This window comes from Alnus glutinosa, chromosome 1 (genome assembly GCF_958979055.1).
Source record: "Alnus glutinosa chromosome 1, dhAlnGlut1.1, whole genome shotgun sequence".
Classification (NCBI taxonomy): domain Eukaryota; kingdom Viridiplantae; phylum Streptophyta; class Magnoliopsida; order Fagales; family Betulaceae; genus Alnus; species Alnus glutinosa.
In genome coordinates, this window is record NC_084886.1 from 47,406,287 (window position 1) to 47,432,208 (window position 25,922).

General features: G+C 36.8%; 2 protein-coding genes across 2 annotated transcripts; one reads left to right on the forward strand and one right to left on the reverse strand.

Moving 5' to 3' along the window:
- The first annotated feature begins 850 nt into the window (after nucleotides 1-850).
- LOC133854171 (uncharacterized) lies at nucleotides 851-11,823 on the forward strand. The gene is made up of 4 exons (XM_062290245.1): nucleotides 851-1,186; nucleotides 1,299-1,386; nucleotides 9,777-9,929; nucleotides 11,567-11,823. Exons 1-4 carry the CDS (start codon nucleotides 1,054-1,056, stop codon nucleotides 11,598-11,600), a joined length of 408 nt encoding a protein of 135 aa, XP_062146229.1. The 5' UTR covers nucleotides 851-1,053; the 3' UTR covers nucleotides 11,601-11,823.
- Nucleotides 11,824-14,608: 2,785 nt separating this feature from the next.
- LOC133854180 (uncharacterized) lies at nucleotides 14,609-23,103 on the reverse strand. Its single transcript, XM_062290256.1, has 5 exons — nucleotides 21,613-23,103; nucleotides 20,631-21,385; nucleotides 20,455-20,544; nucleotides 15,646-16,431; nucleotides 14,609-15,196 (listed from the first exon to the last, which is right to left on the reverse strand). The coding sequence occupies exons 1-5, from the start codon at nucleotides 21,719-21,721 to the stop codon at nucleotides 15,059-15,061; spliced, it is 1,878 nt and encodes a 625-aa protein (XP_062146240.1). The 5' UTR covers nucleotides 21,722-23,103; the 3' UTR covers nucleotides 14,609-15,058.
- Nucleotides 23,104-25,922: the final 2,819 nt, after the last annotated feature.

The following is a 25,922-nucleotide window of genomic DNA, read 5'->3' on the forward strand; positions in this document are numbered from 1 at the left end:
ACCAACTATAATTGTCTCCCTTGTCTAGTGGAAGGCTCCACGACTAGGTCAATATAAAATCAATTGGGACGCTACCATTGACACGAAGAATATATGAATTGGAGTCGGGATTATTGCTCGTGATTTTCAGGGTCAGGTAGTGGCAGCCCGCAGTCTCACACTTCATGTTCATGCAGATCCACTTGTTGCAGAGGCATAAGCTGCTCTACATGCTGTTCTTATTGCAAAGGAATTAGGTTTGATTGAAATCATATTGGAAGGAGATGCATTGCAGGTAGTAATTGAGATCAATTCGGCCATTTCTTCTTTGAGCAGAATTGGACAATTCACTTATGATATTAGATCAAAACTGCACTCTCTTATATCATTTCATGTACTTCATGTGAAAATGGAGGCAAATTCTGCTGCCCTTGCTATAGCAATGACAGCTGCGTTTCATGTCAGGGACTCAACATGGTTGGAGAAAGCTCCACCTCACGTCTCTGACATTGTTTTTAGAAGTCTTTGTGCCCCCTAATTTGATGCCCTTTGGGTCTCATATTTATAAGAACGGTTATTTGTTAAAAAAAAAAAAAGAAGTTGTAATCCTCAAATGTTAAGGGACAAATTATACTTTTAGGAATTTGGAAATTTCTGTCCAAATATATAGAGAAGGTTTTAAATTTTTACAGTTTTATTACTTAAAAAAATTAATTTATCCAGATATTAAATTGATCAATTAATTTTTAGTATATAGTATTATGAATAAAATTATTAATTATCCGATGAGTTATATAAAAATATTACCAACTATTTTCTACGAATAGCGCTCAATAAAATTATCAATTATATATAAATTAAAAAAGATTATTCCACTATTAAGGAGAGAAATCGGAAGAAGGGAAAGTATACTGGCCGGAAGGAATTGGATCAAATCACAATTCACAGCTCACATTAGGCTGGGACTCTCGTAGCCGGTAGCAAGCTCAACCTTAAAAATAAACGGCCAAAACCAAACACGTCACCGAAATCGGATTCGTAACGTTTGTTCCAGTGAATAGAAAATTTCAACAAATGGATTTGACGGAGCTGTGGGCAATCTTCGGGCCAGGCGTCGCGGGAGTCGTATTCGGCGCCGGTTGGTGGTTCTGGGTCGACGCCGTCGTCTGCAGCTCCGTCAAGGTCTCTTTCGTCCACTACCTCCCTGGTACTCTCTCTCGCTCTCTCTCTCTGTCCGTCGGAGTCTCTGAGCCAATCATTGTATATTTGTGGTATTAGGGTTTTCGATTTCGTGTGTGTTTGATTGATGGGTTTTGTAGGCATATTTGCGTCTTTTGCGGCTCTAATGTTCAATTGCGTTAGGAAAGAAGACATTGACTACTCTCCCTACGAAGAAGGCGAGTGGAGGTCTGGAAATCTCTCTCTCTCTCTCTCTCTCGTGCCGAGTGATTTATTTATATGTTTGTTTATTTTTACATTTTCTGATACTTTGCTTCCAGAATTGTGATCGATCTTTTGATCCAAGTTCGAATGTTTCACCGGTTTTGGAGTTTAAACTGAATGCTTCTTGATAATGTTATTAAATCATCACAACTTTGTCTCCCTCGAAAATGTAAGCACTTTGATGTTTGTTAATAACATTGTTGCAGTGTTATTGGCCAAAGACATTGAGATTTTGTTAGGAACCCACGATAATTTGAACAGAATTAAAGATATTTGATAGATAATGAACTCCTTTCGGGTAGGAGAGACCACAAATGAATCCACTTAGGGTTGGATACAAACCACAAATGACAAATGTCAATACAATATTCAATAATCTATTCTCCACATTCTAGAACTCATCTTATACTAGAGCTACGTAACTGAGAATAAAACTACCCACTAACATGTTAAACTACCCACTAACATATTAAACTACCCGTGCACTAAATAACTACCCATGAATAACTGCAGCACAACACTACCCATGTCTAGATAGTCCTTCACGTGGCCATGAACTGCAGCTGTCCAACACCCACGTCTAGAGTCCTCCACGTTTCCATCAATTGCCCCGCCTGGAAGAAGAACCTTGTCCTCAAGGTTCATGTGGAGAAATTGATGAGAGGTTCAACCTCTTCGGTTCCGCGCTTACCACCCACAATTTTTGTGTCCCCATTTTCGAACTCCTCAAACCTTTCCTCCGTTGCAGAAACCTCAATAGAGAGTGCTTGAGGTGTTTGGCAACGATGTCCCGGTGTGAATTTTTCATTGCAACCGAAACACAGGCCTTTCTCCCTTCTTTTCTGCATCTCTTCCCATGACAGTTTCTTGGCAGCACCCGATGAATATGGGCGTGTAGTATGTGTTGAGTACCCGGCTGAATTTGTCGACATAGTTGGCCCTTCACCGCTTGCAATCTTCCGGTCTCTAGAGAGATTATCATCTCTCATGCGTGCTAGCTCAATGGCGTCACGGAGGGTCTTCGGTTTGAACATTCGCACAGCAGATACAATATCCTGTTGCAGCCCTCCAAGGAATGTTCCCACGAGTGCCTTTTGTGGCCACCCATCCACTCGGTTTGCCAAACGCTCAAATTCTTGTTGATAATCCCGCAATGTCCCTTCTTGTTGGATTCTTGAAAGTGCCTCGTCATAATCTTCGACTTCGGTAGGACCGAATCGAATCAGCAACTCCCGTTCGAAGGCGTCCCATGTGATGGGTACTTGTTCTTCCTTGTACAACTTTTGAACCCATTGCCACCATTGATTGGCTTCACTTTCGAGATGAAAGGCTGCCAGGGATACCTTTTGCTCCTCCGGTATCTGCTTATAATTGAAGTACTGAACTACCCGGTTCAGCCACACGTTGGGGTTGTCTCCCGAGTACCGAGGAAACTCCAACTTAGTGAAATTACTCGATCCTTTAGAACTATTCGAGTGCCCGGAAGAATGATTTCCGTTTCCTTTGTCTGCAGATGATTCACCATGTTCAAAACCCTTGAAGAAGAGTTCCTTAAGCTCCGCAAAGCTGGACTGTGATTCTGCATTCATCTTCTGCATTACTTCTTTCAAATCCTGAATTTCTAATTCCAATTTCTCAATGCGATCCTTGTTGGTAGCCATGCTTTGAATGTTGAACCTGGCTCTGATACCAAGTTGTTAGGAACCCACGATAATTTGAACAGAATTAAAGATATTTGATAGATAATGAACTCCTTTCGGGTAGGAGAGACCACAAATGAATCCACTTAGGGTTGGATACAAACCACAAATGACAAATGTCAATACAATATTCAATAATCTATTCTCCACATTCTAGAACTCATCTTATACTAGAGCTACGTAACTGAGAATAAAACTACCCACTAACATGTTAAACTACCCACTAACATATTAAACTACCCGTGCACTAAATAACTACCCATGAATAACTGCAGCACAACACTACCCATGTCTAGATAGTCCTTCACGTGGCCATGAACTGCAGCTGTCCAACACCCACGTCTAGAGTCCTCCACGTTTCCATCAGATTTAATGTCTAAAATGGCTAACAGTGCTAGGAATAATCACAAAAAAAGAGAAAAATCATTACGTTACGGGTCTTTCAGAATCTGGGTACTTAATGCTGTGGTACTGGCTATATGCACAAAAATTAATCATAAATTTTAAAAAAATCAACGTTGGTTTTGTGTGTTGATGTGCAAGGAAGATTGAACACGAACAATTTATGTGCCTTTGGATTCAAATTAGTGTCCATATTTTACTAATTGATGGCGAATTTGTTATCTTGGTTAAATACTATAATGCTGATATCTAGAAATGGAGTGGTGAAGACAAAAAGTTTTATTTGTGCATGGTGAGAGTGACTTGAAGCTTTTAGTTGTGTGCGGCTTAGTTTTTAAAGGGATTATGAAGGTTGAAAGCAGGAGGAATAAGAGGAGGCATAGGATCTGGATTGCTCAAGCATTTGTCCTATGGATATTTTAAAGGTGTGAGTGTGAACTCCATCATTTTCCCGATAAATGTATCAATTGTTGGGTAACCAATGTGAAGCACAAAGAAAGCAGGAGGGATGTGGTTAGGGAGGCAATGTGAAAGCATTATAAGTGGTGCGGTTTGTTGGACCCCCATTGTTGAGTTGTTTTTATGAGCATGTGCATGAACACGTACATGGACATCCTTATATGGTACCCAGATGTACCTTATATAATGAAATTTTGCAAATTGGAGTTTAGGAGTAGGTGCAGGCTTATGATGCGTGTGGAGCTTTTATTTGTTAACTAGGTCCATATACTAGTATTAGCTCTGGAATGCATACTGTTGAGTGATCCAGTTTATTCGTCTATTGTAGGCCAACTTCCTTAGAGCTAAACAACATTGCAAATTATCTCATAAACATGTTCTTGATTATATTCTCTAGTTGAAGTCTTGTTTTTTCATGTTTGAATGAGTTTGGAAATGCTGAACGATAAAGCTATATTCTAAGATGCTTTCATAGTACTCGAGAAACATAACTTGTCAAATGAAGTGATTGATTAATTTAGATTGGAAGTGCATCAAACCTCATTAATTATATGGAGAATTTGAGTATGATGTTCCTTTTAATGGAATTAAAAAGTTCAAATAAAGGACTGCAGTCTTAGTACACCGGGTCTATACAAAAGTAGCACCCATTTAATACCAGCTTAGACTATAAGCTGATTGATTTCTTTATGTCAGCATGAATATGTATTTTGGAAGACAAACTTCCCAATCTTGATGCTAAAGCTATATTTCTTCTATAAAATAGTGGTATACTTTTTGTTCGCTTAAAACATGTCACATATTGATATAATGTTCACATTCAGCCAGGATGATGAAATAATATTAGAGTAATTCTTAAGTTTGGAATTGAGTGGGAAAACATAGTGTACAAGTCAGTAAATTCAAGAACGAATTTGAAAGGAGTTTGGGTTGGGGAGGGTGAAAGCTGTGTTTTAGAGAAAAATGTGCAAATGTATGTTACTACAGAAACATTCTCTCTCTCGTCTCCCTCTCAACAAAAAACCCTTAGGTCTCTTCTTTGATAACGACTAGTGAGGAGGGAGGGAGGAGCCTCCTCCTCATCCGGTTCCCATCCAGTCTAGGTCCTCTAGTGTTTTTTCTTCGTATTGTTGGTCTTTTAGTTTTGGGTTTCTCTACATCTTGGGAGTAGATCTACAGTGGTTGAGTCATCTTCTGCGCACACGTACCCCAACCGAGGCCTCGCCGGCTTGTTTCGGTCTTAACCATCGATGTTGATTCTGTGGATGGCCGCTGCGCACACGTGGCTGATTGGTTTTTGGGACCTCCTCCCCGTGCACATGCCTCACCGGGGAACTCTTCGTCATGTTCCGGCTCTACCCTGCCGTCAGGGTAGTTGTGGGTGGCCTCCACCCGCCATTCTAGCGCACGTGGCTGAGGGAGTTTTTGATGCTTGGGAGTTAGATCTTCGATGTTTGGAACCTTTTCACCGTGCACGCGCCTCTCCGTTGTCTTCTCTAGCAGATTCCAAGCCGCTCCGATGCACATGGCACCATGCGCCATTGCAGTTTTTTTTTTTTCCTTGTAACTTTGGCTTTTCCTTTGTATTTTGGATTTGCTTTTTATTTCGGCTTCCATCGACTCGGGTTTTGGGTGTTACACGTGGGTATTTTTTTGGGGGGGGGGGTTGTTCGGGGTTTTTGGTGGGTTTGTTGGGTTGTGATGCTTTTGTGGCAGGTTTGGGTGTTTGACGAGGGCTTCAACTTTTTTTGGGGATTTGGGTTTCATGTGAGTTTTGGGTGTTGTGGGTGCTTTCTGGCCGGGAGAGTTTGACAAGTCGTTTTGCTGTTTTTGGGTTCTAAGTTTGTAAGAGCTCTATTGTATACTGTCTGTGTACATAGGGACGTCTTACGCTTTTTTAATAAAGTTTCATTATTACTTATCAAAAAGAAACATTCATAATTTATCTTGTTTCTTTTATGAAATTATCGTTGTTAAGTTTCCAATATGGTACAACAAACTTTCCCAATGTACTAAAATGATCTTTCACTCACCATAACTTCCTCTCTCCTGAAAGGTGAGGTTGACTACTAGCTTGAGAATTCATAGTCCTTGCTTTTTCTACACTAGTTTGAGTAAAGAGTTGTCAAGATTCTGTAGTTGTCCTGCAGTGTATATTTTGGCTCTGTTGGGTGTATAGTCATTTTTGTTTCAGCTGCTAGTAGTTTGCTTTCTGTTGTTTTAATGTTGTATTCTTTGAGTGGTTTTGATTGAGGCCTGCTGGCTTTTGGGCGTGTATTTGCCTGTTGTATAGTTTGTTAGATTGTGGTAGGCTTGTGGGTTGTTTGTTCCCTTTGCCCTGAGTTTAGCTTGTACCTTTTGGTGGGATTCTTTGGTGTTTGGTTTATAAAGTTTTTAATTCATCCAAAAAAAAAAAAGAGTTGTCAAGATTTATTCCAATGAGCTTTAGCTCAAATCGTACTTCCTCCCTTTGTAGCAAGGTGGAGGGTGAGGTCATGGGTTAAAGTCTCACCGGGTGCGTGTAACTTATCAATTAAAAAAAAAAAAAGGAGTTGTCAAGATTTATGGAAAATGTAGTTTCTGGTTATCAGATCTATGATTGATATTTGCCTACCATTAAAGAACTTCTTTAGTCAGATTCTGACTTCACCTTAACTTGATTAAATTTGAATATCTCTTTTGCAAAATTGTTAATGTACCTGAGAAACAGCTGGAGGTATAATTTTTATGTTGGGGGATTATATTTGACACAAAACGATCCTTCATAAATTTGTTGAGTATAGGTTGTTTTGTTTTCGAAATGCTCTTTTCAGCTATTGTCCAACCTTGTAAAGGGATATTTACATGGATCCATTTGCTTTCTTTTTTTCTAAATAAGATTTCATTAATCATTAAAAGAACAAGTACACAAGTGGGTGTATTTACATGGGTCCATTTACTTGGATAACAATATGCCATGTTGTATGGTAACCAAAAACTCTTGTTTAAGTCAAGAAAAAAAAAATCACAGTTCTGTGGGGTTAAGAGTTGTTCTCTTCCCTTCCATTGATTAAGCTTTATCGCACTTAATTCAATAGCGCCCTAGTAGATTGGTTTTAATTTGAACATCTCAATCACTTCTTCCTTTGCTGGAATTGCCATAGGGAAGCATCAAACTATAGGACTGAGTTTAACTGATTTTGTACATTATTGAACAATCGTCTTTTTTTACTTATCTAGATTTTGAAGAACATAGTTGTGTAGAAAGGCCACATGTGTAGCTCATTTTAAAGATTTTAACATCCCAAGCCAAGGATGGTGAATCAAATGTGTTTCCTGATCCAGCCTAATTCTAATTGGCTACCTTGGGCAAATTGTTTATAAGGTTTATGATGGGGTGGAATTAAGGGATCAAGACCTAATCTGGTTCAGGATGGGGTCCGAGGGAGGTCTTGAGTTCCTGAATCTGCCCTGGTTGTATATTCTATTTCTATATACTAAAACTATAATGATTCATTTCTTTTAATGTTAAAAAAAGTGACAAAATATAAGAGCCATTCCTAACTCTTTGGTCATTTCCCGTTCATAACGTTTCTGTTATTCCATGGCACCACTGTTCCCCAAACCCACTCTCCTTCTATCTTCCTAACAATCGTTTAATATATTGCACATTACTTTTTGATTGCCATTGAAGCTTTCTGTCAAATGTTTGAATTCCAAACACGAGTTCACATGGGAGGTAAATCAGTCATGTGATGTAATGAGGTGGCAAAGTCTCATCAGCAAGGCCATGCAAGCAGGTCCAGCTCATCAAAATAAAGGTCAAGATTTTTTTTTTAAAAAAAAATCTTGAAAAAGCTGTACCCTATACGTTTTATGTTTTGAGTATGTATTTTGTATGTGCTGCATCTTAACTTCTCAATGTCCCTTCCCCCTCCCCCACAAAAAAGATGTTTTGGGGTCTTCTACGTATGTTATTTCTAAAACATTTATAGTTTCGATGGGCGGTTTAGAGCAATGGTTAGTATTTGTCATTCTCCATTTGGGATGGGTCTGGATCCCATTAAAAACCTGTCATGGATTAGGGATGGGTCTCCCCTGCCTCAGTTGGGGTTACGATGGGCTTGCCTGTCTCAAAACCGTCTCATTTCTAGCTCCATCTAAAGCCCTCCCCCAACCATCACACATGCATAACCAAAAAAAAAAAAAAAAGAGTTCTACTGCAGTTCTAGCATTTCATTTCATTTCTTATTTTGACCAAATTGGGGTGGCATGTTCTCCTTGTCTTTCCAGACTGCTCCTCATTGTGTTTTCTTTGCTCATGCTTATACTATCACAAATTGATCATTGGTAGTGGTCTTGTCGGTTGACAATTGTTTAATGCATGTGTATTAGTTTGTTCCTTAGGACGCATGGCATCTAATCTTTGGGCCCTAGGGGATGGTAGAGAACTAATGATTTTTGTGAGCTTGTACAAGTTGGGGATTTTTTTAATGTTGTCTCAAGTTATTGTTGCATCTACTTTAGTGTGGTAGATTTATATATTCAATCTAATGAAGATATCCAAATTCTTAAAGAATTCATCCGGGACACTTTTTGGAGTTTCCCCAAAGATTCTAAATTCGTGTTGGGTTTCCTTAAATTGGCACATTGAAAGGGTCTTCCCTCTCCCCACTCTCTCTCTCTCTCTCTCTCTCTCTCTCTCTCTCATCCCCCTCCCCATTTATATTTTTCTTCCCTTTTAATAAACCTAGGTTGTAAAGTTTAGTTCTCTCAATCAGTTGAGCTGGCTTCAATCAGCGTGAGTTGATGCTACAGTTACTTCTAAGGTTCATGATTGGCTCAAGCACAACCTATGTACTTTTTGTCGGTCGACATGTACTGGATTTGTGAACTTAGCCTGTTTTCTACTGTCATTGATAATATATATGAATGTTAATATATATTATCTAAAAATTTACTTTTAATTGATCTATATTTAAAATAAATTGTAAAGTAATTTTACCATTTAAGATCTGAGTGTAATATATGGGCATCAGAATACTTGCTTTGAGCATATTTTTGTCCATTGAACTTCTGTGTTAATGATTTTTACTAAAAACCACAACATGCTCCAAAAATTTGTTGGTTATTATAGCTTGAGTTGAGGTAAGCTTGGCTTGTGTAACTTGAAGCTCTACTGATGCTAATTATGTGAATTTGCCATCCAGTTGTCATTAGTGTTGCAACCTACTTTTATTTCATCGTTCTAACATTGGTTTTAGATTGTTTATTATCTTGCATCGATTTGAGGGACGTTTATAAGCCCTATGTATCAGATGTTAATTTTGTGGCAAATTTATGTTACACAATTGTTAAATTAAAAAGAAAAAAAGGAAAAAAGGAAAAAAAGAAAGATATGGGAATTAAAATAGAGTATGATGTGATATTTTCATCAAAGTATGACATTTTAATATTTTCTCTTTTATTCTCCCACATCGGACAATGTGTCGACTTGGGTAAATTAATCAATGAGCAAAAATGATCTGAATACTTGATGACCCTTCCTCTGTTGGGACATAGTGTAAACATCTTTAAGATTTTTATGCTTATAGATCATATGAAACTTGACCAAAAGTCTCTCTCTCTCTCTCTCTCTCTCTCTCTCTCTCTCTCCCTTAGATTTGTTGATAATTTCAATGCCTTGACTTCTTCATTATGGTGCTGGTATCTGTTCCATCACATGCACCCCTAAGTCTGGCTTATGAACTTGCATGCTCTTCTTTTTGCTTTGACTGGGTTGATGGGTGCTAATCCTTTCCGCTGCTGCAACAGATTGAAGCTTTGGCTTTTCTTCGCTTATGTCGTGTCCTTTGTATCTCTAGCGGCATCAGTGGGTCTATTGATACAGGATTCACTTGTAACAACTGGCCCTTCAGTGTGGACGGGAACTGCAGGTGTCTTGCAGTGTGTGTTCGTGTTGGTCAGGTAAAAGAGATCTTTCAGGTTAAGATTGGTTTATTCATGGCACTTGTCTCCTAGTTGTAAAATTTGACAGCATGGCTTCAAGAACTTGTTTCCATATCACTCCCGTTTTTCAGCTGAAGATATAAGTACCATTGAACTAAAAAATCATTTATTTGTTTGGTAAAGTTTTTGAAAAGTGTTTTGAGTTTTGTGTTTTAGAATGAGTTTTTGAAAATGTGAAATTTGTGAAGTGTTTTTGGTTAGGGGTCAGATTTGAAAAGTGTTGTTTATGGAGAATAACAAATAAAATGGTTTGGTAAACTTTTTAGGTGGTGTTTGATAACCCTTTTTAAGGGTGTTTTTGTGTTTTGGTTGAAAAAGTGTTTTGATATAACATAAAGGTGAAATGAATTTTGAATTTTTTGTGAGTGTTTTGTTAGGAACTTAGGAAAGTTGTTTATTAATGTTTTGACTTTATTGGGTAGAAAGGAAAAAGGAAAGGTTTAGGAAACAAGCCCCAAGTGTTTCTAAAAAGAAAAAGAAAAAATGTTAGAAGTTTTTTCAAAACATAAAAGAAACAAAACCAAAAAAGCAAAAAAATCAAGGGTGGCCATGCGGCCAACCCCTCCACTCCGTTAATCTGTCTTGTTGTGCGGCCACTCCCTCTCTTTCATTAGGGGCGGTTGTGCGGTCACCTCTCTATTTTTTTTTTTTTAAAAAAAAAAATTAACAGCCACCCCATCTCTTTTGTTGATCTGTCTTGTTGCGGCCATCCCCTCTCTTTCATTAGGGGTGTATGTGTGGCCATCCCTCTATTTTTTTTAAAAATAGTAATAAAAAAAATTATAAGTAACAAGTCAGCCTTCTCGCTTGAAAAAATTATAAGTAACAAGCCCCAAGTCTTCTCGCTTGAAAAAATACGTGTATTCAAGTTATTCCTTTAAGAAGATGGGGGAAGTTTTCTAAAAAGTGTTTTGTTGTTTTGATAAGTATTAGTGGTGGGGGCCGCATCTGAAATTTTGTTGTAATTCTTTTTTAAAAAAATGTTTTTTTTTCATTGTTTGAAAGAGAAAAAAGAGTTTCCAAAAAGTTTACCAAACATAGCGGTGTTTCTCCATCTCTTTAACTTGTTTTGAAAGCCTCTCAAGAATATTGTTTCAGCTATCAGGTTTGCTGGCTAGTTCGATTGGGAAGGATTCATTTGGATCTTGTTAAAGAATTTCTTTTTGTTTAATTGACTTTATTTCCGTCCTAAATATCAGATAAACGTGCAACCTAATTGCTATATCCGAGCATATTCATGGCAACTGTCAAGTGTTTTGCTGCCCCTTATGGATCCATGATGACTAAATCTCTCTCTCTCTCTCTCACACACACACACACACAAATGGGACCCAGTCACATGTACAGACACATCCACACTAATTTCAATCCTGAAGATATATTATTACATCATTAGTGTTTTTTTTTTTGGCTGAATACATACTTTATTGAATACAAAAGAAGAAGATGCAGGAACTGTACATCTTGGTATTGTTTGGAGTATTAAACAAACAACATCATCCGTATTGTTACTTATCCAAAAAAAAAACTCATCCTTATTGTTTTGGATATTGAGCTACTAGTATTTTGACTAACTGAAATTTTGTTTCCTGCAGTGGGCTGATTTATTGGACTGCTCACCCAGAGTAAACTAAAGTGAAGCTATGCTTTCCATTTGCTGCTTGAAATTACGAGTGGGATAGCCATTTGTACATGTACCATTTTACTTGTTGAATCAATGAGATAGAAAATAGTCTTTATGTAAATGGTTATGTTGTAACAATCTTGAGCATGAAAGTAAACCCAAGGATACTCTTGAATTTGTGATGGTTGATATCTTTTTTAGTTGAGAATTTCATACTGTTCTGTTGAACTCTTTTAAGGGCCGTGTCTCAAGTTCGACCATGCAAGAAACCCCAAATTTTTCAAGGGTTTGGTTGGGTTTTGGTTGCAGCACTTATTTACCCACAGCTGAAGCTATTTGTGTTTTGAGTAACCCCTATCTTTGGTCCCCTTTCTGTGCGCTTGCTCTCTCAAGTCAGGGAGTTCTAATACATGACTGGAATGTTCAAGCTTTCTCGCTATAGGGAACAAGGATCCTCTCCATCCAATGCTTGATGCCATTAATGCAGCATTGAGAAGTATCAAGGTGAAACTTAAGTGGTATATTCAGTTATTGTATCTCAATTAGGTGATCTTTTTCTATAATTGAAAAGTCTTACGCCCCGAAAAAAGGGGGAAAAGTCGTACTTGTTCATTACATCTTAAAATTAGGTGAATTGTTGTTTGATTTTTTTTTTTAAAAAATCCAACAATTGATTCAATGTTTTTTGTTTTTTTTTTTTGTTTTTTGTTTTTAAAAAAAAGGTTGCTAGAGCGTGACATGAGCCGGAGAAATAGCCGCTTCTCTTTCTGCTTGGGGTGATTTTTTAAATACAAGGTGAAAAAAAGAGGATATGGTAAACGAATAGAAAAACTTTAAATCTCACTATGTACACTATTAGATGTACCAATTTTAGATCAAAATCATGAAATTGATAGTATCTATTTTATTTAAAATAGAAATGATTATATTCCATCACGAAGGGGGCTCTTTCCTGATGAAAGATTATAAAAGGAAAACACGATGTTGAGAATGTTGCCAAAAGATCAGGTGATAGCGGCCCAAGGAGCTGAGTTGTGAGCGCAAATGTCCGAGCTCCTACCTATCTTGGTAATTAACTAAATTGCGGATGGAGCTGAGGAGACCAAAAGTGTAAGAGATAATTGTGGCAATTTTCCAATATGAAGTAAGATAACTATGCTGGAGGCTAAGAACAACTGTGAGGGAGTCTCCTAATAAAATGTTTTGGCGGTCATGATCAATGGCAAGTTTGACAGCTAGGTGGGCTGCTAAAGCCTCAACAACACTAGGTTCACAGGGAGGCCCACTTGTGGCATGGGCAAAGAGAATAGACCCATAAGAATTAGAGCTAGTAGCAGCCAATGCAGAAAAGAAGTCCCTAATGGCAGTATCAAACTTGATTTTAATGATGTCGCGGGGGGGTGGGGTTGGGGTTGGAAAGGGTTTAGGGATAACAGAGAGGCATGCTTTGAGGTAGATCTTGCTGGATTTAGTTATGGATTTAGAAAGCTGAATGCCATTAGGAACAACGTCAGTATGAATCACAAAATTCCTAGTAAACCAGATTTGGTCAAAAGATATAGAGGCGTATAATTGAAAGGGATGATGAGATGGAATGATCAATTTCAATGAAGGCCGAGGGGTAGATTATGTTATTTAAATAAATCCTTCAACATGGGAGTAATGTTATTTAGTATATTGTTATATGACTATTATACATCTGGAATAATGTGACAGTGAAAATCAACATTTGTAAAAAAAAGAGTTGATTTTTACAGTTACGTCATTCCATTTGTATAATAATCAAACTAAAGTATTACTCAATTACAAAAGGATAAGAAAATGCTGAGGAATGGGCCCCAAACGGTCATACAACACCCAGAGAAAGCAGCATGAGTCTGGGCATTAAGCCCATTACAAGTTTGTCCAAGGTGGACTGAAAGTCCAAAATCAAACAACTGGCTGGCTATGAGACCAGAGAGAGAGAGAGAGAGAGAGAGAGCCTTCTCGCATGACTGAGAAAGCAGAGCCCGCCTCAACTCAAAGGGAGTCTTTTCGTATGATCAATTTGCACTCTTATTTTGCTAATGCATCATACCAACGATCTATATTTCCTAAGAATGCTTGTCACTTCAATCCCAAAGAATCTACTACAACAGGGACATCAAGTGTTGGGGTCACTTAAATTTGATGTCTTTTAGGCGGCATTGGACCAAATTAAGAATACCCACTTACAAAAAATAAATACATACTTCCTCACGTCAACGGTAAAAAGAAAGTAATAATAACTTCGGAATATTTATTTGAGAATGATTACTATTATAATTTTCAAAGTAATACTATTAAGGAGGACATGAGTCCTTATAGCATTACTCCTATTTTCCCTCCTAAAAAAAAATTGTCAAAGAAAATTGACTTCAACCCAATTTATTAAATTGACATTTATCCTTAAAACGCGTAATTTTTACGTACATTCTCTAAAATACATATGAATGTGAAAATCACATGCTCTGCCGATCCTATGTCAAAACATTGTCATTCAAATTAAAGACGTATTTCTTTTGCACGTCTCTTTTGCAAATTTACTATTAAACATGTAGAACATATGTTGTCCCACATATTCAATTGTGAATTTGCACATATCTTGTGCAAGAAAATGAAACCAAACATTACTCTTCACATTATCTTATATTTACTCTTAATTTTCATGTCCTTTATGCTCTTTTTCTAAAGCTGGAGCAGTATTGAATCAACCTTACGAATGCAGAGTACTTCAGTTTTGGGCATAACATGCCATAACGCAGGAGAGCCCTCTCGTTTCTTGTCTGGGTTCTGCTCGATTATGCAATGACACCTCCTCAGTACTCGTCAATGGATTTCACTTTATATGCTGCTACCTCCAGAAATTAATTTCTGAACTAAATTCTTCTATTTTCTTCTTATTCGTGTAGTTAAAGCTATCTACATGATAACATGCTTTGCCCAAGAATATTTCTGTACATACATACAATATATATGTATATATCATCATGAGTTAAACTAAAATTTAAACTTTTCCATTTCTTTTTTTTTTTTTTGTTTCCCGTAAAATTGACCAAAAACAACATTAGCTTTTATCTTGTAGAATTGAACCCTATTAGGAGGAAAAAGGAAGAAAAGAACCAAAATACCCCCAAAAGATGCGATTCCCCTAGTATCCTCCATTGGAGACAAAATATCCCCTTACCCTACCTATCCCAACCAACCTTGAAAACCTAAAAAGAAAAAAAGAAAAAAAAGAAAACAGAAAATTCCCCGCTTAAGGCAGGCAGGATTGGAGCACCTTCAACTTATTGCATTATGCAAAATGCAGACTTCCAACCAAAACCCAACCTCTTCCTTCAGACCCAACTTATCACCTTTTTTTTTTCAAAACAAAAGAAAACAAGAAACCATCTGCCACCAAAAATGGGAACTTCTTGGATCTTAGGCAAGCAAAAGTAACTCAAGCTTCCGAGCCAGAGTCAGGTGAACTCAACTCAGAGGATGCTCCAGCCAAACCATTAGCATTTGATTCAGACAGCTTTGAGAGCATTGGCTGCATACCTCGGCATACTTTTAAGGCTGGCCTCAGTTTCAGGCACTGCACAAAAAAAGAAAAAGAAAATAAGTATGCATAAATTAAGTGAAACTGCTTTTGCAAAGTCATAATAATTTTTTTTTTTTTTTTAGATAAGTAATAACAAACTTCTTAAAATAGCTTTTTAACTCTTCTCAGTTAAATCAGCCGGTGGCATTAACATGGTCACTAACCATTCAAACCCTAGCTTTATATATCCATCCAACGTACAGAAGTACATAAAAAAAACTAATCCCCCTCCACTCCAAAAGAAACCAGAAGATGAAAATAGGAAGAAGAAACAATTCCATATAATTATTTGATTGGACATATTTAGTCAAATTAGGGGACAGATTCAGTTCCACCACCTGACAAATTCAATACAGAGGGTTCTTAGTAAAGAAATCTAGAATTAGACTGATCCCGGCCCTGAGGTCATATCAGTAAAAGCACTACAAGGCACAGTTTTTTACCTCTTGAAAAAAAGCATTGATCTCCTCCTCTGTGAGACCTTCATCCTCACCAGAATTTTCCTCCCAGCCAAGGGAACGTAGGAAAGCAGCCTCTTCCTCATCCGGATAAACTGTTGCAGTGCAACTCATGTTGCCCTCCCCAACAACAGAAAACCTCTGAACCTCTTCACAAGTATCACCATTGCTAGTCATTCCATCACCATTTTCAGTAGCACGAGGACTTTCAGAAGCACTGAGTACTTCGCTAGTTACTTCATCAGATTTTTCCATGGTGGGAGATGAAACAACAGGGCCTGGACCTGGGAGAACTGTAGAGGTACTGTTCATTGAAGTTTTCTTCTTTATGAGATTGAAGAAATCATTCCGGCTCTGTACTTGAGACAAGGAAGGTCTCCTTTCCAAAGTTGGTCCTGATTTCAGATTCAAAGCTACCTTTCGCTCCACGGGGATATTCTTTAGGTTCTTGGGGCTCCTCAAAGGAGTAGATGTGGATGCAACAGATGGAGTAACAGTGAGCTGGCTATCTGGTGCTTTGCTCGTGGCGATGCTTGTTGGACTAGCAACATCCTTTGGAGTAGGGGAAACACCATTTTCCCATGTTGGTTTGAGAACCAGAAACTTCCCATGGGATGTCTTTGAAGCATCAGACTTAGCGTGTCCACCACGAAGAGATTGATTAGCATGTTGTAAGGAAGAGGGCTGGAGCTGCCCGCTCTTGGCAGCCACATTCACCTCATTAGCTCTGACTGCTGTTTTGGGCTTTGATTTATCAGCAGAATTAAGGACCTGAAAAAGAAATTAGCAGATAACCTAATCAGAATCTTAATGTACATGTATGTGTCTTGGATAGATAACAACAGCTAACTCCGAACGTGAACTGCAAACTAGCCTATTCTATTCAATCTTAGACCATCAATCACAATCTAAATCACAACAGTTCACAGTTTTCAAGAATTTTGAACCAAGAATCTGCACAAGCATGCAAACAAAAACAAAAAAGCTCAATTTGGTAACTGGAAAAACAAATATCCCAATAAATATTCCACAACAATTACACATCTGGCATATTTACAGCACAACTGTCCAAGTTTTGTACCCCTTTGAATGAAAAGTTCTATAATCCTCCAAGGAAGCAGAAAAAAATGAGTTCAGGGAAAAATGTTTGTCGTCCATATCCGATCTATCTTGTACTACGCAAATGCCACTCGAGTCTGCCATTAGATTAGTCATACTCTAATTAAAAGGTGTGTATTCTAACAATTAGCTTAAAGTGAATCAGTACAAGCTCCTAATCTCAGCATCAAGGACTTACATATAGATCTATCCCAATAATGCAACTTGTTTGGCATCAACCTAACATGTTCATCTAATTAAAAGAAAATTTGCTAACTAAAATTGATTGCCTTTATTTTCTTATCAAAAAAAATAAAATAAAAGAAAATTATCAAATATATAAAACACAAAGTACTCCAGCCAACACCCTCACCCTGCAAGCACCTACCCACCAGAGAGAGAGAGAGAGAGAGAGAGAGAGAGAGAGAGGGACTATACACAAATACTTATGATTAACTTTACTAAAACAAAAATTAGATTTATTAACAAAAAAAGGGTACACATGCAAAAGAAGATCAAAAGAATCTATAATATTTGCTTCTAATTCCAGTAAACCATAAATAAGGTTTCTTTTAAGCAACCCTTGAGAAGAACTGCTTTTAACAGATAAATGATTAAGTCCACTAGTGAGCAACACTTAAATACATCATATCACAATCACAATAAGGTTAACGCAATTTAAAACACTAGTAAGATATTTCTCTTTTTATCTAAATAAGTACTACATTGTCAAGGCCCCACCCCAGTCCCAGCGTATTGTATTTATTCACAAAATAACACAACCACTTCAAACACAAATCATCATAAATTTACAGCAAGTCACCCTTTAATTTTGTAACCATTGCAAGGCAACCAGACCAACTGGTGCATCCATCCCGGGGGGGGGAATTAACATTGTTCAAGTGAAGAATGGACACCGCTACTCGACATATAATAGGTAGAGTACCACACCTATTCTTTCAGATTAGGCACCACTATTCACCTTAAAAGACAATGGGACATTAGAGAGAGGGAGAGATCCGGGGTGGGGGGAAGGAGTCAGAACGGTGGAATACCACTTATAAAGCGCTAAATCAAAGTCATTGCAGTAAAGTATTCCATAACATCCAACCTCCACTAGCACCTGCAAAATATTTCAACTCGAAATGGTATGGAAGTATTTCTTCCTTTTTTTATAGGTAGAAAATATGTCTTTTGAATCCATGTAGGTCGAACTGACAGACTTCATGAGAATAGCCAACAACCATACGACCTCATCACCCCAAAAAGCTTCATCTAGGATAGTTTGCTACCACCACAGCTCTAGGAATCTAAGAGGCATGAGGGAAACAGTATCCCAGGGAAAAAAAAAAACAAAACAAAGAAGTAAACGCCAGCAATTTCTTTTGGGTAATCCCACAACTAGGAGAGCCTATATAGATAGATAGAGGAGAGCCTAGAGAATGAACTTATTTTTAATCAAATTCGGTTTAAATTTTTTTAATGTAGTTGTTTCCAGTATCATAAAGGTTTTAGCACAACAACATTTCCAAAAGTACAAAAGCTTTCTTAGTAACTACTACTTTCACACAATTAGAAATCTGATTTCTAGTATCACAGAGAGAGAGAGAGAGAGAGAGAGAGAGAGATCTGATTTCTACTAGTTCCTTCACCCAGGCATCTCATGAATATGTTGCCTCTGAGGTTCCCAATATCTACTTCTCAATGAAGTCGAGAAGAAAAAGACTTTACACCTTCGACATTAAAGAAAATTACCAATAGCTTGTGTACAGATGATACTTTTCCATAATAAAATAAAATATAAAAAAAACAACAAATGGAGAGGATCAAATGTGAATTAATGATATGCTGATAACCTTACCAAAAAAAGAGTACTGGAAATCATATCAATAAGTATATTTTAAACAAATGACCCAACAAATAAAACAGGTAAAGCATTTGGGATAATGAATAGCCTGGATAAAGTAGGTAACTTTATGCAGTTAATTGCCTATAAATCTAAAATTTAGAACAATAATAATAACAACAACAATAATCAGTGGAAACTTTGCTTTCTTGTTGGGAAGCGTCTGTGTCATTTTCACTTCTTATTACATAATAATAATAGATAAAACAGAGATGGAGTTCTAAAAAGAGCCCTAGCTCATGGCTTTCTGGTCTTCCTCTTCTATCCTTCTTATGTCAAGTTACATTATGTAATGAAGTCACCACAACATTCCCCATGCATAACTTACAATGACTGTCAAATTTAACAAATAAATTAAAATATGAAAAAAATGAATGAATATTATGAATGTATTATGTTACTTTATCAAAAATTTATTATGTTACACCAGTCTTAGTTTTAAAGATAACACTGAAAAAGGTAAAGCATAATAACAAGAAAAATGTACAAAATTTTTTAAATTTCCCCCATCAGTTATGCACGAATAGCCAGAATGAACTTCTACACACTTTGCTACCAGAATGTGCAAACACTTCGACCTATGTCATATTGTTTTCTTCAATTTTCATGTGTACGCTGGGCATTGGGAGCCAGCAGGGATGTAAAATAAGCTCCCTATCAAAAAGGGCAGTCATACATAATCCTTCCAAGCCTTAATAGCCCAAAAGAACAAATGTTTACTAAAAAGAAGCCAATTACAGAAATCGAGGCCATAGCCATAAAAACAGATAAAGAACTTGCACCAGTTAATTTTTTTTAGCAATAATTGACAACCATGTGTAAATTTTATACATGCAATTTGCTATTTGGCTAACCATATACATTATTTTTTGCTTCCAAATAGAAAGGGAAAACGAGAATTACATAACAGGAATATAACAAAAACACATATATGGATGTAAGAGCAATAATATATATATATACACACACATACTTGCTGAACTTCAATTAATCAAAAAAGAACGAAAAAAAAAAAAGAACAGGATTTGAGAACAAGGACAAACAGAGACACACACTTGATCCTTCAATATGCCTTTTTCCATCATATGAGTGCAAGAAGTTTGATTTCAATAAGGTGACAGCAAAAATGCTTCATAGCTTTTCTTAAAACAAAAATAACAGCAACAATGACAAAAACAAGAGGAAACACTCAAATTAACCAAAGCCAACTCCAGCAACTACTTGAATTATATCAACTACTAGAACATTAGAGGATAATGATAAATTACTACTTCTCCCAAAAGCCTAGGCTAATAGAAAATGGTGAATTCTAACAATGAGGAGGCCCTCTCCTTCAATGAGTAAGGCCCAACATATGGAGTTTTTAATTTTAAATGGCAGGTAAAGTGAAATCAAGGTTCAAACTTCAAACTATTGCTTTGATACTCTAATAAATTATCACTTCTCCCAAATGTCAAGTTAATAAAAGCTGATGAATTTTAATCACTTAACCAATAATCTAACCTACAATGTCAAAATATTAGACAATGTGTATCTTATTGGAATATGCCTTAACATCATGGTTACAAGAGAAAAACATCTGCATTTTTCAGAACATTAGAAGCTCCTACCGAGGCTTTTATCACTGACTTTGTCATATAGCATACAATATTGAACAAAAAGATAGGTAAAAGGGACAGCAATCTAATAAGCAAACAACATTCAAATTTAAAGATGAACAAAGATTTAAGTCCACAGTATTTTGCTACAATGAAACCAGCTTCCACAAATATCAAGGACAATCCTCTTACCGAAGCTTTAGGCATTGAAGGTGTAACGGGTATTAATTGCCTCGATTGCTTAATAGCCAATTCCTCACGTCTTTGTGTCTTAACAGATAACTACAAATACAAGAAAAATGTTTTCTTAAATCAGCCAAAGGAATTAATTATGTCACTAAAGTGGCTTAGGCAACTTGTTCAATTACCTGGGGAGCAGTAGAATCTCGTGATGGTGCCTGAGCCAATGCCTCAGCCATATTAAGACCAGCTGTTGCACTTGGAGCCCCAGACCCGGAGGTTGCAGCAACAGTCTGTTGAACAGATAAGGATCCTCTGCTACTGCTGCCAATAATGGTAGGCACCTCAGCCAGCGCCGATGTCCATCCCTCCCCACCAATCAAAGCTGTACTACTTACAGGTAAGCTCTGAACAGCTGTGCTCAAACCAGGAGACGAAACTCTTCCTATATCAGGCACTCCTTGCCTTTCTTCAGCTCCAAGTGAGGGAAAATCTTTCTCGAACACTGCCTTATGAATACTACTACCAATACCACCCCCAGAAAGCACACCATTGCCACTGTGATTGCTATTGCTGCAGAGTTTAGAGTCCACAACAACTCTTCGGGGCAATGATTCACCCTGTTTCCTGGAAATCATTGATTGAGAACGCCACAACTTGTCCTTCTCTACCCTACTGGGAAAGATGCTTCCTAGAGGGTCAGAACAGTCACGATCCCAATGGTCCCCAAAGCTTGACCTCTCCTTTTCCTTCTCACGTTCCTTGTCACGGTGACTTCTATTAAAACTACTGTACGGATGCTTTGCAGAACCATTACTAGAACTAGAACTCCTCCTTGAATTTGATGAAGATGTCCGCTCCAGAAAAGCAGAACGTGGGGCATCAAACTCACTTGTGCTCTTAGAAGTCCTATTTCTTGTGTGATGAGCCAATGAAAGACCATCTACAGCAGTGATAGCACAGTTATTAAACATGCATGAGACTTCAAAGGATTTTTTTTTTCTTCTTTTTAACAATAAAAATGACCTAAGCACCAGCATACCGCATGCCTAAAACTAAACATAAATACACATACCAACATACATATATTCATGTATTGGTTGAAATAAACGTATACATATACATATAAAGTACATAATAGTATGTAGGACTAAACAAGTTGAAAGGTACCTGAGTGAGAAGCAGTTGTTGCAGAATGGTGGGCTGAACTGCCACCCCCAGTAACACTTCCAGTACTTCTCAACCATTCTGGAAATAATGTGGGTTCACTTCTTTCCATAAGGAGCACTGAACATCATCAGAAGTAACAAGGAAAACACTTCTGACCTTCACCAGCTCCACCCTTTCCCGCAATTTTTCTAGACAGAATTACAAAGTTGTAACGCTAACCCAAAATTTCCTTCCCCTAAATAACCAAGCTTGCTTCACAATAACCACCAATTAAGCCAGTCAGTTCTCCAAATACACCAATATCTCAATGACCTTGATGGATTCTTCAATCCTTTCACCACTAGGTATGTCCTCTATATGTCAATCAAAACAAGAAAATTCTCACAGAAGGGTGAACCCAGAGGACGAAAACCGTTAACCTTATATACAAAGTTACTAAGTTCTATCCCTGACCCTAGTTTCTTCCCGCCCCAAGCCACCAACTCCAATTCACAATCACCGCCAGCTAAGGAAGTAACCACCCCAACCACACTCACCTATATCGTACGCAGTCAGTCCTTTATCAAAACCTATGCTTTGTAGCCTCTATTTCTCAATCAAAAGAAGCAAATGTTCACACAGGAGCGAACCAAGGGCACGAGAGCAAAGGCAATAGCAGTGAAGAAAAAGCCTGTCTATGCCTCCATCTTTAATTAAAGATGGATTGGCAGACGACTGTAACACGCTCAGAAGACCCTCATCTCCACGAAAAACATCAAATGAATCACAAAAATAGAACTAACGTGCCAATGGAAGAACAAGAAGAAGGCCCAGGATTCCCAAACAGGAGCTCACTCCCATCAAACAGAGAAGAAACCCTAACGCAAAATAGGATTGCACAGTGAAGGCCAAGCAAATGTGCAAAAATTAAAAACCCTAGAAACTGTATCTATCACTTCCAAAACCTAGGGTTTGAACAGCATAAAATTATCCAAGCGAAATATAGGGAATTTCAGAGAGAAAAAGAGAGGCACTCACGAAGAGAGCGAAACATAGAGAGAACTAACCCTAGCCCTCTGCGGGTTGATGATTATGCCCAAAAAACGTAACCGTTTCAATAACCGCCTCAGTCTATTCTCAACCAGAAACAATGCGTTTCACAAAGACAAACCAAACCAAAAAGGAGTTTCCGGACTGTGAAAAAGAGGAAAAGGCAGCGAAAGAGGCAAAGAGAAAATCGGAACAAAAATGGGGTCTCTGAGTCTGGGAACAGCGAAATAGGGTTTCCTTCTGCGCGATGTGAGATGGCCAGTGAGCGAGAGAGAGAGAGAGAGAGAATGGGGGAGGGTGTAATTTCTGTTAGTTTTGGCTACCGGGGAATGAAACGTATGAAGAACAGCCTCTCTTCCTCTAAACGAGAAAATTTTGTATTTATATTTTTCTTGGTGTCTTTTTATATATTTTGTGCTCTTTCTTTCTTTCTTTCTTTCTTTCCCCTTCTTCTTTGGACCGGACCTTCCCAAAAATCCCTATTGCACACCAATTCTACTCGACTCTACTCTCTTGAAATAAAATATGTTGTTTTTATATATGGTCTACGTTCTCTATGGTCTGCAAGACCCTTAGGAATGGTCTAGGGCCTTGGGGGCCCACATGGATTACCAATTTACATACGTGTGTGCCAATGTGCGTGCAACACGACCCCGCCTCTCTCTCTCTCTCTCTCTCTCTCTCTCCCTTTTTGCTTGGAAAACAAGTTGTTGATTACTTATCTAGAGCACAGAGGCCGTTTGAAATAATATATCTTTCGTTTTATTATGTAAATAACAAAATAAAATAATTTCCTCCAAACTGTTTCAGAATAGTCTCTTTTCATTCCGTTTGTAAAATTGTCATCTATATATATATATATTTGAGAAGAACATGTTATTTTAGTAATTTTATTAATTTTTTTGTTCATATGGTAATTAAAAATCTATATATAATTCAGTAATTCTCACATTATTTTCTCCTCAATTTACCACTTTATTGACTTGTCAATGGGCATCCCATTCTACCAATTGTGTCGATGTCTTTTTAAAACTAACAAAAAGACAAAAATAACTCTTAAAAAGTTTCAATAAGACAAAAATGTCCTTATAAATTTGAAAAAAAAAAACTAATAATAATAATAATAAGCGATTTTTTTAAGATTTAAAATAATAATAATTAAATTAAAAAAAATGAAAAATGAAAATCCAAGAGGGTGACCTAAACTGAAAATTATGTAAAACAAAATCTGAAAAATTAAAATTTTTTTAAAAAAAAAAATTAAAAAACCTTGGTTTTTATTTTTTTTATTTTTATTTTTTGTTTTATATAATTTTATGAATGATATTTTGTCATTGTGGAGCACATTAACATTGTTTGGTAATTAGGAGGGATATTGACACAGTTGGTAGTTAGGGGGCCACAGTGTCAATTGAGTGGTAGTTTAAAAGGATATGTATACTTTTTCCTTTAATAATTCTATTAAAAATCTTTTGTCTTATTTTTTTACATATAGTTCCTCCAATATTATTTCCTGAAAGACCAACTCCTTACATAAACTCTGCTGCGTGTTATGGTTTTTATATGTTTATTTATCTCTATTTGAACTCTCTCTGGTATTCAAAAAAATATTATCCACCGTTTATATATATATATATATATATATATATATATATATATATATATATATATATATATATATATTCCTTATATAGATGTGTTTGTTATTAATTTCATATATTCCTTATTTATTTCACCGTCATTATTTGCTCGTCATTTTGTGGAACTATCAAAAATATATTTGAGTCCAAATTGAAGTCGAATTTTGTGAGGAATATTGATGCTCGGTTTTCTCATAGTACTAGGAGCAGATATTTTATATGTGATTCTCTTATTTAAATATGGGAAAAAAATTACAAAAAAAAATCATTCTCATCAGTTTTCTATATTTCTCCTACCCAATGAATTATATATTGATAAAAATAACAAAAAGTATAAAAATAAGAAGAAGAAAAAGTATTTAATTGATATAGGAAAATATAAGTGAATTTATTGTAAAATGTTTTTTTTAGGAAAACAAAAAGTAATTTTACTTCTTCAATTTTTTTAAAAAAATAATTGAATTTCTGTTGTTAGTACTCTAATCATTTTGCAAAAGAAAATGCTAGACATCTCAAATTTTTTTTCTTTTAAAAGTTAGTTTTCAAATGACATGTCACAATTTCATGCAATTTATCATTTTGAAAAATATGTATGAGATTGTAATATATTATTCAAAAATTAACTTTTGAGAAAAAAAAATTGAAATATCTACTATTTCTCTTTTATGAATTCCGTCGATTTGATGAGGCATAAAAAATAAAAAATATAGGGGTGTGAGATGGGTGGCACTCACAACGTTTTCAAAACGGAGTCCAAGGTAGTCTCTTTGTATCCATGTCAGATGTGGGGAGCATTCACCATGTAAAACTTGATAAATATGATTGCTTTCTGTAACGAATATATTATATAAGTGGGCTGTGGCGTTATTAGCTTAGTGGGCTGGGCCAATTGTAACAGATCTAAATCTGTTTATGGAAATCTAGGGTTCTGATTTAGGAAATTGTAAATGAAAATGGAAGATTACGATGAATTGAATGCTCCGTTTGTTTCGGTGTAAAATGATTTTTGGAAAATGATTTCGGTATTTTTCGGTGTTTGGTAGGAGCGAAAATAATAGTCAACCGGAAAATAATTTCTGTTTGACCAAAAATGCTTAGTAAATTTCGGAAAATGATTTACGCTTTTTAAAAGCGTAAATCGTTTTCCGAAGACGCCAGACGCGGTCGATCTATTTTAAACAACACAGTCGACCTTCACGTTCAAGCAGCCGACCACCATCGAAATATTGCCGGTATCAGAATCCGACAACATCCGGTTAATGTCGCCGGAATCTGGCGACGGAATCCGGCCACCTTCGCCGGAATCCAGTCAGTCCAGATTCCGGCGACCAATCTGGCCAGATCCGGCCACTTTCTCCGGAATCCGACTATCCCAGATTCCGACGAAACTATCCGAATTCCGGCCTTTTATCTCGAATTCTGGCTATATTAGCCGGAATCAGATAAAAATGGTCAGAATCTTGTCGATCAGTGACCGAATCTCGTCATCGATGATTTTTATATTATTTTATATGTTTTGAATAAAAATTAATTTTTATAGGTTAAAATGATTGAATGAAAATATGAAAAATATTTGTGATTTTCTGTACGCGCCAAACACCGAAAAATGCTTTCGGCAAAAAATATTTTCCAGAAAAATAA